This window comes from Neomonachus schauinslandi, chromosome 9, assembly GCF_002201575.2.
Source record: "Neomonachus schauinslandi chromosome 9, ASM220157v2, whole genome shotgun sequence".
Classification (NCBI taxonomy): Eukaryota; Metazoa; Chordata; class Mammalia; order Carnivora; family Phocidae; genus Neomonachus; species Neomonachus schauinslandi.
In genome coordinates this window covers 42936871-42950939 of record NC_058411.1, presented here as the reverse complement: position 1 = coordinate 42950939, position 14069 = coordinate 42936871, and the positions used below count along the sequence as shown (strand labels likewise).

At 34.3% G+C, this 14069-nt stretch overlaps 1 protein-coding gene across 1 annotated transcript in view; it reads left to right on the top strand.

The window, feature by feature from the left end:
• Positions 1-14069, top strand: part of KTN1 (kinectin 1) — a 110780-nt gene that overhangs the window by 74798 nt on the left and 21913 nt on the right. The window contains 11 exon segments of the mRNA XM_044918208.1: positions 122-212; positions 375-443; positions 1545-1582; positions 2447-2537; positions 2618-2686; positions 3149-3186; positions 5831-5921; positions 8095-8163; positions 9221-9258; positions 11137-11227; positions 13253-13339. Coding sequence (XP_044774143.1) covers positions 122-212; positions 375-443; positions 1545-1582; positions 2447-2537; positions 2618-2686; positions 3149-3186; positions 5831-5921; positions 8095-8163; positions 9221-9258; positions 11137-11227; positions 13253-13339 — 772 coding nt within the window.

The following is a 14069-nucleotide window of genomic DNA, read 5'->3' as shown; positions in this document are numbered from 1 at the left end:
TGCCGTTTTACTTAAAATGGGAAGAGTTGATTTGGATGACCCCTGTTGGCGCTGTTTTTTTATGTCTTGGTGGATCTTGATGATTTCTATTAAAGTTCAGTACTGCATTTCTTCATCTAAGGATTCATGAAAAGGATGGAAAGATCAAGTCTGTGGAAGAGCTTCTGGAAGCAGAAGTTCTCAAAGTTGCTAATAAGGAGAAAACTATTCAGGTATTGGGAGAGAGAAAACTGTGTGTTGGGGTTTTTTTTTTTCTTTTTTGTTTATCAACTTTAGTGAATATCATTTAATTTCATGTGTTTGTCTGTACATTGCATTTTATGTCAATTTCTGTGTTTCCATTGTCCAATCTTGTCTGTTTTGTCATTGTCAAGGATTTGAAACAGGAAATAGAGGCTCTAAAAGAAGAAATAGGAAATACCCAGCTTGAAAAGGCTCAACAGGTAAAAATCCCAGAGCCATAGCATGACAGATTTCTTAGTGTATGTGTATTTATGAGCTATTTGGTTTTTTCTTGTTACTCAGAAAAAACTTTTAGTAGTATGCTGTAAGTATTTTGGGTTATGTACTTTTATTTATTTATTTATTTATTCATTTTTGCTTGATTTGAGAAAGTGTTCTTGATATTTTATTCAATATATTTTTTTTACTTTTAAAGATTCTTTTCTAGAAAGTTTTCTGTATTAATGTTTCATTTTAGTTTGCCAACTTAAACACAAAACAGTTTGGTAAATCTTTTTTTAACCTTTTTTTTTTTTAATTGCATGGATTAAAGTTTTGTTATAGAATATGTATTGCTCAACCTTTGTTTAGAGAACAAAGTACAAAGTTTGTTGGGGGATTTCAGAGGTAGCTGAGATTACTGGACATAGATGGGTTTTGGTGAATTTAATCTGATAAAGCTTCACTGAAAAAGGAGTGAGATTGCATGGAAGTGAGGATTCATCCATTCATCCAACAGAGTTATTCAACAGTATTTCCTGAGTTCGTTCTACTTGTGAAAGCACTGTGTTAATGATTTAAGATCATGTGTTGAAAGAAACAGGGTATGATGAAAAGATCACAGTTCTCTAATATAGACTGAGAGGTTAGGAAAATCTCTTGAGGAACTGACATTTAAGCCAAAATCTGAAGGAACTATGAGAAGACAGTGGGGGATAAAAGTTGCTGTTGAATTACTGTATATGATTAAAAAAAAAAAAAAGGGAGCACAATGTTGAGTACTGTTGAGTAGATAAATGGCTTTGAAGACTGGAAAGAAGAGCTCTGATACAGTAGAGAGGTATATGTACAGTTAATACTCTAATTTTCACAACTTTAGAATTACCACATTATTTAGACTTACTCGCATTTTTATTTTGTTACTCTTACTGTCATTTGAATTAAGAGAAGGCGAAATCCAAACACCTCTCATTTCGGCATGAATAATTCAGCTAGGATCTTTGTAATTTGAAGTGTACACATTTTAAAGTTTATCATAAAACTAAAGGTCAATTGAATGAATTATAAATTGCTTTTTTTCTGCTTTTTTCTTTATATTTCAGTTATCTATTACTTCTCAAATTCAGGAGCTTCAGAACTTGTAAGTACCATTTCTCTCATTTCCCTTTAATATATTTTTTCCACAAGTTAAATACAAGTATGTACAAGTCAAATACAAATCAAATACAGTTATAATGAAAATCATAGCTTCTTTTTATTTAATTTCAAGTAGTATTTTTAGGAATATGAAATTATATCTCAAAAAGTTATGGTTTTAAGTTTTTCATTAGGATTTAACTTAAGCTTTTTGATGGGAATGGGGATAGAGTGGAAAGTCTTATTTTTCATAATTTATAATCTGAATATGACCTCAGACTGAGATGTTGCTCTTTGCCCATTTTAATAGCCACTGTGAAACTGACTATATATTTCATAGCCAAACCAGAGGTAATAAGCTATCTAAATTTGCTGGTATTGATTTAAACAGGATGATACGGGGTGAGAGTAGGGCTACCCTAATTTATTCAATATCTGGATCTGCAGTGATAGATGGAACTTTTTTCTTTAATCATCCTATACCTTTTTTTTTTTTTAAGATTTTATTTGAGAAAGAGCACACAGAGAGAAAGAGAGAAAACACAAGATGAGCAGGGGGAGGGGCAGAGGAAGAGAGAGAAGCAGGCTCCCGGTGGGCTAGATCCCAGGACCCTGGGATCATGACCTGAGCTGAAGGCAGGCGCTTATCTGACTGAGTCACCCAGGCACCCTAATCGTCCTATACTTCTTAATTTATTATCTGCAAAATCTTGTATGCTTTTATACTTAAAATACTTGTTTTTTAGTTTATTTTATGTCAGTTTGGGCTGTAAGTACAACCTAAAATCTACTTCTCCAGTCGCCAGTAATTTTGTTTTGTATAGTTCTGTAATATTTTCACTGATAGTTCTTATTAACTTATTTTCAGATTAAAAGGAAAGGAGGAACAGTTGAATACCATGAAGACTGTTTTAGAAGAGAAGGAGAAAGACCTAGCTAATCGAGGGAAATGGTTACAGGTGAGAAGTTAAAAACAAAAGTAAACGCCTTTTTTGTACTTGAATATTCATCAATTCAATTCATACCAATTCTTTTTCAGGATCTTCAAGAAGAAAACAAATCTTTAAAAGCTCATGTTCAGGAGGTAGCACAGCGTAACTTGAAAGAGGTATAGTATAAACAGATTACCAGCATATTACATAAAAAATGAGGGGTCTCTTTTTTACCATGCTAGAAAATAAAGAAGTTAGTATCTTCTCTGAGTTTACTTGCCATAAAAATTATTGTACCATAGTTGTGTTGTTGATAAAATAAGTTAAATTTTATCTTTGTCAAGTCTTTTGCCTGATTGTCAACCTAAGCCTAAAAGCATTTCCTGTCCTTTTTGAGATTGACTCTTAAGTATGTGTTTAATTGGTGTATTAATCTGTAATCCTTTAAGAAATGGATATAAAAAATAGTTAAATAAAGTTCATTCTATCTTTGTTTTATAAATGGCCTAATTTTAACATATAATTATGTTTTTATTTATTTTTGTTTTTATTTTATTGGTGTTTTGTATATAGAATACGTACTTTGTAGTACCTGATCTTTTTGATGTTAGAATTAAAAATGTGAATCTGTTTCTTAGGCATGTTCTGCATCACGATTTGAAGAACTTGAGACTGTGTAAGTATAATTTTAGCTAGCATTTTAAAGAGGAACTTCTCATTATTTTGCAGAATGTACTTGAATATCATGATGAGTTTCTTTTTAGTCATTTCTTTTTTTTTTTTTTTTTTTAAAGATTTTATTTATTTGACAGAGAGAGACACAGCGAGAGAGGGAACACAAGCAGGGGGAGTGGGAGAGGGAGAAGCAGGCCCCCCGCAGAGCAGGGAGCCCGATGCGGGACTCGATCCCAGGACCCTGAGATCATGACCTGAGCCGAAGGCAGTCGCTCAACCGACTGAGCCACCCAGGCGCCCCTTTTTAGTCATTTCTTGTTAAATTAGGAATTAAAGTCCAGAGGCAAATAAGCTAATAAGTCTCTTTTGAATATAATAAAACAGAGTCTCTTTCAGTGCTTTCAGATACCTGGGGACTTTATCCTTTCCAAGCCCTTCAAACCCATCAACCAGAAGATAATCATAGTTAAAACCTTGATGAAGATTATTGAATCTCTAAAAAAGTAACTTGATTATTGAGGAGAGTAATATCTGTTGTCATATCAGTTACTGTGCTAAAGAGTAAAAATACTGAGTCTGATCAGCATAGGAGGTATTGGTCTTAATAGATGTTCATCCTAGAAAATTTTTGTCTTAAAAAGTCTGTTCCCTTAAATTTAAGCTAACTAAATCAGTTCACAGTGGTGAGAAGGATACCTGGACTTCATCTGTTTCGCATGCTATAGAATTATTTTTAAGAGATTCTGCTGCGATGCCATCAATCTTTATGGATGTTTAAGAAGTAGCGCTTTGAAACGGGGTCTTTAAAAGTAAGACGTTGAGGATATTAGGTCATTGTCTTTATGAAGACAAAGGAGATGTCTCTATTCTTGACACCTAAAATTCTCATTTGTACAGCTAATTGTTTATCATGGGGGCATTGTATAATTATCAAGGTACTTTTGTTTCATTTGCTAATAGCTTAGAGACACAATTTCTGGCCCATTTGTAGTAGGTATATAATTCATTAAAGTATGTGATTTTAGATCTATTTCTGCATCACAGTTTTCTTTTTTAAAAAAGTTAATAGGGGCCCCTGGGTGGCGCAATGGATTAAGTGTCTGCCTTCAACTCAGGTCGTGACCTCAGGGTCCTGGGATGGGCCCTGTGGCAAGCTCCCTGCTCAGCAGGGAGTTGGCTTGACCCTCTCCTTCTGTCCCTCCCCGCCTGCTTGTGTGCTCTCTGTATCAAATAAATAAAATCTTTTGAAAAAATAAATAAATAAAAGAATTTGGTGGGGGGAGCAATTTTAGGTTTACAGAAAATTGAGAGAAAAGTACAGAGTTCCTATTTTCCCCCACCCCCAACTTGTTTCTCTTGTTATATCTTGCATTAGTGTGGTACCTTTATTACAATTGAACCAGTGTCTAAATATTGTTAGTAACTAAAGTCTGTAGTTTCCATTAGGGTTCACTCTTCTGTGGGTTTTGAGGAATGTATAAAAACATATATCCATCATTACAGTATCATACAAAATAGTTTCACTGTCCTAAAAATCTCCTGGCTCTACCTATTCATCCCTTCCTTCTTCCAGCCGCTACCCCTACCACCCCCAATCTCTGGCTGCCACTGATCTCCATAATTACTGTCTCCATAATTTTGTCTTTCCCAGAGTGTCATATAGTTGAAGTCCTACAGAATATAGGTTTTCAGAATGGCTTCTTTCACTTAACAATATGTATTTAAGTTTTGCTGGGGTTTCCCCCCCCCAACTTGTGTGTGTGTGTGTGTGTATGCTTCTTTGTCATTTTTCATATAGACCTATAAACATTTTGAAGTTCTTTCTACATTAAGGTGGGATAAAAATAACTTCCGATTCAGCAAAGATACTGAGTATATCTGTTTTGTGCCCTGTGGCACGGCAATACTGAAATGGCTAATGCCCTGAGGAAATAGATAAACATCATTTTAATAATGTTGAGTGTTATGCTAGAGGTCTGTTTAGGATGACAAGGGCATTGCGATTCACATGAGGTAGATAAAGACTTAAATCTGTGTTGGGTAGGGAGAACTAGGTTAAATTATATGTAGCATCGCTTTACAAAGGCTTGGGCATATTGTAAGTTCCTGGGTCAACTAATTATGGCTTTATTTTTTTTATTTTAGATTTTAGATTTTCTTCCTAGATAAAGCCATAGTTGCTTAAGAAATGTTAACTATGAAATAAACTGCAGCAGTTTTATGATGTACTTTGAGTTGAGTGATTCTGGAAATAATGTTTTTTTATTTTTTATTTATTTTATTTTATTTTATTTTATTTTTTAAGATTTTATTTATTTATTTGAGAGAGAATGAGATAGAGAGCACGAGAGGGGGGGAGGGTCAGAGGGAGAAGCAGACTCCCTGCTGAGCAGGGAGCCTGATGCGGGACTTGATCCCAGGACCCTGGGATCATGACCTGAGCCGAAGGCAGTCGCTTAACCAACTGAGCCACCCAGGCACCCTATAATGTTTTTTTAAAACAAATTTATAAGTTGGTGTAATCTGGGGAAAAAAGAGCTGTTAGACATTGTTTCTGCTATCTTTTTTTCCTTAGGGGTGATATTGAAGTCTGGTTGTCCTTTTTATGTGTATAACTAAATATAAGGTCTTTATAAAAATTCTAGGTTGAAAGAAAAGGAAAATGAAATGAAGAGAATAGAAACTATACTAAAAGAGAAGGAGAGTGATCTTTCTAGCAAAACAAAGCTGTTACAGGTGAATATATTTAGTTAAAATTAATTATTGTGTGAATTATTGTCTTTGCATATTTTAAACAATTTTAACTACCACAAAAGAAAATAGGATAGAGACTCTTTCCTCCCAGCCAGATACTGGGTCTCATTCTTCAGAAAACTAACAATTTTTTGTGTATCTTTTGAGGAAAGTGCCCATTCATAAAATATGTTGTGTGTACTTGTTTTAAACACACTGTATTTATACGCACGTTTGTATTTGCTTTTTCTCCCTCAATTATTAATGTTTTTTAGATCTTTCCACATAAGCACATTTCTGTCTTCAACTTTAATGGCTTTGTGGTACTCTGTTGTAGCATCTACCATCATTTATATTAACCAATCCTGGTTTATGGATGCCTAGATTATTTAGAGTTGTGCTTCCTATTACAACAGTGAATATCCTTGTGTGTGCATTTTCAGTACTTTTGCTAGTATATCTATATTTAAAATTCCAGGAAGTGAAATTTTGGGTCAAAGTTTTATGCAGTTTCTTTTTCTTTTTGAAAAGAGGTAGTTAAAATTGAAAATCCATATCTCCTCATCTCCATGTTGTTAATATTGAAAATACTTACAGAACATTAATTTGAAATGATAGCAAAATTTAGATGGCTGCATTGTCTCCAACCACTCTTGCTCACATTTCTGGCTCCAAGTGTTAGTTCTGTTACGTTCTCTTTCTCTGCCAAGTGGATTCATTTTTAATATTGTTAGATAATGTCAAATCACCCTCCAAAAGTGTTTTAACAGATTTACACCCGTAGAGGGCCATTTCCTTTTTATTCTCTCCCAACACTGACAAAGATGAAAACATTTGGTATTATGATTGAAAGATGGTTGGATTGTTTTAATTTGTATTGATTGTGAGAGAAGTTAAGTACTTCATTTGTCTATTAATTGGCCTTTAATTTTTCCCACATTTTTCTTCTGGGTTGACTTTTTCTTACCAAATTATAATTTTTTTTTTTTTTTTACATAATAAGAGAAATTAACTTTTTGTCACATAAGAAGTGATTTGTTTTCTTAAATTTTTCTTATTTCATTTGTGTTTTTCCTTCCTGCTTTTGGAAGTTTGAAACTTTTATGTATTCAGATATAAGTAATTTCCTGAGAAGTCTTAGAATGAAAGATATCTCTTACTCTATGATTATAAAAATATTTTCACGTTTTGATATGTTTATAATTTGCTTTTTTGTTTGATGTCTTATTCATATGTAATTTAGTAAGTTATGAGAATCACATTTTAACCTTGAGAAAAAAAAAGGTTAGCCACATTATTAAAGAATCCATTACTACTTTACTGCAGTGGTTCTGCTGTCCAGGGGACAATGTCTGGAGACATTTGGTTGTCACAGCAGGTGGAGGGGTGCTAGTGCATATAGAGGTTGGAGACCATCGATACTGCTAAACATGCTAGAGTGTACAGGACAGTCCTGTTAACAGAGAAATACTCAGCCCAAAACGTCACTTAGAATTTGCCCTGCTGAGCTGAAACCTTACCCTATCCTAAATTCTTAGAGGTATTTGGATTTGTTTCTGGATCCTGTTTTCTTCCATTGAGACATACTCCCAGATTGGTACTGAATAATTTTTTCTAATTTATTTATTTGTTTATATATATTTAACATATAATGTATTATTTGTTTCAGGGGTACAGGTCTGTGATTCATCAGTCTTACACAATTCACAGCGCTCACCATAGCACATACCCTCCCCAGTGTCCATCACCCACCCACACCATCCCTCCCACCGCCCTCCACTCCAGCAACCCTCAGTTTGTTTCCTGAGATTAAGGGTGTCTTATGGTTTGTCTCCCTCTCTGGTTTCATCTTGTTTGATTTTTCCTTCCCTTCCCCTACGATCCTCTGTCTTGTTTCTCAAATTCCTCATATCAGTGAGATGATAGGATAATTGTCTTTCTCTGACTGACTTATTTTGCTTAGCATAATACTCTCTAGTTCCATCTACCTCTCGTTGCAAATGACAAGATTAATTTATTCTAATTTTATACTGTATTTTAAAATAGGGCTTATTACTTTTAAAATGATCACTTTAAAAAAACTATTTTAGAATTTCCCTGGTTTGTATGCTACATTTCGAAAGGTTATATGGAAAATAATCTCTGTGCAGGTATTCATGTTTAATTTTTTAAATAGGAAGTACAGGATGAAAACAAATTGTTCAAATCTGAAATCAAGCAACTTAAGCAACAGAACTACCAACAGGTAGGTACTATTAGGTAGCTTGCCTTTCATTTATGTCGTAAAAAGTTATATAACCCATGACTGTAAGTATTCTTAACCATTTTGCCTTTTTATGGAGACTAAAGTATCTTGTTTTATTTGTAAGTGTTTAGAAGATGTCCTTAAAAAAAAAAAAAGCAATTTGCTATACCATATCCAAGATAAAGTAATCTATAATTTATAACATATATGCAAATAATATTACTATCTATATTCCAGCTCTTTTATATATCTGTGTTTTCACATCCTCCAGAATGCTTTTCTTAGCAAGTCAGTTAAAATCCTATAGAGGTCAGTTTAAATGTAGGTGTATACCATATTTCCCACCACCCCCCCGCTCAAATTTAGTAATTGGAGAGAAACTAGGAAATGTGTAATGTTATGAATAATAGTTGACCACTATTTAAAATACTTTTTCAAGGTATAATTCTGCTTGGTAAAAATAAAATAGAAATGTGTAATTTTTTTTTTTAAGATGTTACCAAAATACAGGTTGATTTTTCTGAACATATGTAAGCTAGAGAGTATTATGAGGGGCCAAAGAATGTGTTCTTCTCAACAAGATGATTATAGTATAGTAGTTCAGTTTGGGAGATTGTAGGCATTAAGGAATGTAAATACTGTATGTGAAGGTCTGTGTACTTACACATATTATGTAAAATTTGTTTACATGCAAGTTAACTTAGTTTTTCTTTTGATTTCATCTTACAGTATTTTTTTTGGCTTTTGGAAGCTTAATATAGTCAAATAAGAATTGTACAGTGGGAAGATTTAGGGCATTAACTCAGTGCTTTACACATAGTAGGAAATTGATAAATACTTGTTAAATGAAGAGATTATGTAGTGGCAAGGAAGATTTGACTTAGTACTCAGTACGTTTTATAAATTTATACATATTTTTATTAAAATTACTTGGTGACAGGCATACAGAATATGTAGTATTTTTACCTTTGTTAATTTATATCTGAGGAAGAGCTTAATTTTTTGTAGTCTTGTAGAAATAACTTTGTTTTGAAATTACATTTAACTCTTTTAATAGGCATCATCTTTTCCCCCACATGAAGAACTATTACAAGTGTAAGTAATAATTTTGATTCACAGTTTGAAAAGTGGTAATCGTTTTTATGTGCTAAACAGTTCTCAGATAAGAATTTAATGTAACTTCTAATGGCATCTAATTTTTCTAATTCTATATGGATATCTTGAACTATAGGTCACTAGCATTTAGCTGTGCCCTTGGCCAAACTGCTGTACATTTTTATGGTATTTGGAGTTTGTTGAGGGAGATCTTGAGGTTTTTAGGACTTTAGAAAACATCTAATAAAGTTAAAATATATATTTAAGGCTTTACTTATTTACCTTAAATTATCTTAGTTACCCTTCTGGTATCATTGTGGAATTGAATGATGCAAATAAGTTTCTGCTTCTGCATTAAAAAACAAATCTCAATCTTTATAGTTGCTTGCTTTTTTAAAAAGTTTTATCTTTTTTTTTTTGTTTAAGAGAGAGCTGAGAAACAGGATAGGGACAGAGGGAGAGGGAGCGGGAATCCCAAGCAGTCTCCATGTCCAGCCCCCCAGGCACAATCTCACAGCCCTGAGATCGTGACCTCAGCTGAAATCAAGAGTCAGACGCTTAACTGACTGAGCCAACCAGGCGCTCCTGTGATCGCTTTCTTTTAAAGAGACTTTTCTATTTTTTGGTGCACATTTATTTATTTTAGAGAAAGCTCGAGAAGGAGGAGGGGCATAGGAGAAAAGCAGAGACTCCCTGCTGAGCAGGGAGCCTGACGCGGGTCTCGATCTCATGACCCTGAGATCATGACTGGGGCCGAAACCCAGAGTTGGATGCTTAATCGACTGAGTCACCCAGGTGCCCCTTAAGGAGACTTTTTTTTTACTGAAGCATTTTTCTTTCATTGTTGGCTTGTATTTTTCTCTAAGAGGGTATATATTTAAGGTCATTTCAGCTAAGTTGGTTATGTTTGAGCATTCTAGATGTCAACCACATTAAGTGTATTAGGTGATAAAAAGTAAATATTCTTTTATCTTGACTCATTTACAAGGTTGTTGGTTTACTAGTTTAGAATTATTTACTGGTAAATTGAGTCTGGAGTTTGTACAGAGCAAAGGTCAGCAAACTTTTTCTGTAAATGGCCTGTAGTGAATATTTTAGGTTTTGTGGGCCATAGAGTTCTGTTTTGTATCCCCCCCCCCCCTGCCTTTTTCTCCCCCAATTCTTTAAAAGCATAAAATCAGCTCTTGGCTTGAGGGCCAGACCAAAAAAGACTGTGGTTTGGGCCCAGAGCCCTAATTTGCCAACCTCTTATATATAGAGCCTTATTCTTAAGAGCTATTTGTAATTTAACTTTCTACCCAACCTGCTCTCAACTATAACAGAATTGAATTGTGAATCTTTGCCATTGCTTTCTGCATTTCTGGGAATTAACTAATGCATTAGAATTAGAAAAACCTGAATCCTGAGGATGTTACGAAAATGATACCTACCTCACATTAATAATCATACTTTTGTTGTGGGTTAGCCATTTAAAGAAAGTCATAACTGATTTCATTACCTTTTGGGAAAAATATTGAAGGGAATGTGTCTACAACAGTTTTCACTCTTCTGAAAGTAGCTACTTCCCTGCCACAGATAAAAATAGAAACAACTATAACTGCAGCAGTTCATATATTCATGAACTGCTTCTTAAGGGGATGATTTTTCTTGAGCACAAATATCAGCATGCCATATTGTAAAAGTCATTTTTGAAAATAAGAATGCATCACAAATAGGTTTTCTATGGTGACAGTTAATAGCTAAGCTTAAAAGAGTTTGCCTTTTAAGTTAATACATTTTGCAAAGCATCATCTACTTGCTGTTTTTATTTTGTAGTAATAAATACTATGTTCACTGTTTACCTAAAATGTTGCTATGTGTATTCATGTTCTGGTTTAGAATTTCAGAAAGAGAGAAAGAAATAACTGTTCTTCAGAATGAGTTAGATTCTTTGAAGGAGGCTGTTGAACACCAGAGGAAGAAAAACAATGTAAGCAAATCTTTGTCAGAATAAAGCTTTTCTTTTTATTACTTCACTGAAATGAAGTATGCTTCACCATTTTTTAAAAATTTACTTCTACTGTAGTTTTCTTAAATATTTGTAAGAAAGTACTATTTTGTGTGTACCTTTTTTTGGGAGGATTATTAGAGTAATTTTATTGGAGAACAGATATTTTAATGAATAAATGAAAAGACTAATTTGTATACTTCTAATTATCATTTTAGATATTGAAAGTATAATTATTACAGCTTCAGATTTTTAATTTTTTTAAAATACAACTGACTTTCTGTTGAACTTTTATTTGAAAAAATTATTTTTTCATTTCAGTATTTTAAAATCAATGGCATCTCCTTTTCATTTGACTGGGCTAGCCTTTTTGTAAATTAAAAGTAACCCAGTATTGAAACCTAGTATTTTTAGTAATTAGTTTTTTCAGAGCCTTCTGGAACCTCGTCTTTTAAACTAACAGGTGGTTCAAATTTTTGGTAATTAGCGCTTAGGGGCCTCAGAACATTTATACTAGAATGGGAAGCGATAGCGCCCTAAGAAATTCAAGTCCTAATACTTTTACTGAATAGACAAATAGTGAATTTAGGTGATTTCCTCAAATTCTCTCTGACCAGAAGGTGATACCTGTAAGTAGAATCCAAACATTCTTGTTAGAGAAGGAATTTTTGCACACAAAAGTATGATTGCTAAGACTTGAGCAAGGTAAAAATGTTAGTGAAATCTCTTAAGGGTATATTGGTAGGAAATTGATACGTGTTTTCTAATGCAAGTTTAATTTTTCAAGGTTTGCATTAATTTGTTAATTTAACAAGTTGACATGTACTTGCACCCCTGAGTTTGTCAAAATTAGGTATGTGAATTGCCCTTTGTATGTTTGTGTAACATTCCTAACAGCATCGCTTGGCACAAAACCTGAGGCGAACCTGCGGACATGTTCAGTGTGTTTTATCACCCGGATTCTGAGATGAGGCCACAGTGAAACGAGTCTGACGCTGCAGCACTGCTGCAGGCACTGGGGCGTGTGAGAAGAGCCAGCCGATTGCGGCGTCGGTCCATGCTAGTTCGGCCCCTACCCTGGCTGTGTATATTTGGCCACATTTCTTAACCTACCGCAGCTGTGGTTTCCCCATCTATAAAATGGGAGTAAACACCTCTTAGGGTTGTTAGGAAGATTAATGAGAATTTATGGGAAGCACCAAGTTCAGTGTTGGGCACATAAGTAAGCATTCAGGAGATGGTGATTATTGGCTTTTTATTTGTTTTTAATCTACTCTTTAGGTTTCTAAATCTGAAGAAAGACTGAAATATAGCAGATTGTCCTTACTGGTATTTGCTAATGAAATGCTGTTAAAATAGATCTTTCAGTTTCCCATGACTTCTGTTTCTCTTCCAAGAGAATGTGGTTTTTAGCCTTCCAGCCTCCCTGTTTTCAGCCTTGATCAAGTAGCTCATATATTCATGTCAGGTTGCTTTATGGCATACACATTTGACCATGCCGAAAGAGATGGGCAGGCACAGGGAGTGACTCTGTTATTCCTAGGTAGACTGGAAATGTGTTAATTCCATAAAACCTGTGTAGAGGAAAAAATGTTGGAAAGTCTGAGTGATAATGGGCCCTGATTAAGAATCACATGTAAAGCTTTTTGCAGTACTTGTGTATTTGCCCTGTCCTTAACCCCTTAATATTTGGTGTACCTGAAATCATATTTTTATCTTGGTTTGTGTTTACTTTTGAATGCTTTCTTCTTTGTCACATGTGCACAGTAATTACTCTATAGCTGGCATATCTGGTGTGTATACTAAAACATGGGAAGTGGGCATCTTTGTTTTCTCATTCAGACTTCTAAACATTGCTTTTTATTTTTTTGCTAATATACATATTTCCCATTGAAATAATTTTGCAGTAACCAGCATTTAAATGCAGTGCAAAATACTGATGAAGTAAAAAAGCAAAAATCTTTCAATAATGGATAAACTGAAATCATTCTTTCTAAAAATGATTAGGACCTTCGGGAGAAAAACTGGGAAGCAATGGAAGCATTGGCATCAACTGAAAAAATGCTGCAGGACAAAGTGAACAAGACTTCCAAGGTTGTAATGCTAACTCCTAGAAGCAATCCACTGAACAGAGAAAATCTGCAGCTTGTCTTAAAATCAGACTAAAGCATTTAATTTTACTGCAATTTAAATATAAAATCTCCTTATCATCCACATTTATCATCTCTGTCATCTCTGCTTTTTTCATCTACTCTTTGAAGCTTTAATTTTGAACATGCAGTTTGTTATGATTACCTGATTGTTTGAGCTTTGGTGATTACTGCTTTACACTGAAGAATCTCAGGAGACCTATGCTACCCGAGTAAGCTCTTGTCACTGTACGCCTCGTGGGTTGGTTAAGGGCACTTGGTAAAAACCCTGGCCCCCCAAAATCTAACTGAATTAACAAACGCATTTGAATACATAGATGTACACGAACTCCCCTAGGTTCTTTGGGGCACACCAAGATGACTCACACAAGGTAGAAAATGATCAAAGTGTTAAGTACAGGGAAGGGAAGGGATCAATTCTGGGTGCTTCCTTAGAAGAGGTGGAGTAAAAATTAAACTTCAGGTTTTGAAGTGGCTAGACAGTAATGAGGCATGTGTTATGTTTAGTATGGAATATTAATAGAAGGGATAATTCTCTTGACCTGAGTATTGAGTATGTAAAGTACTCCTGAAACATATATATAGCTCCCTCTGTCTTCAAAACAATAAAAGATATTCTCCATGAGTTCAAGTTGTTCCATGGGTTTGAAGACTCTAATGACTTATAATTGAGA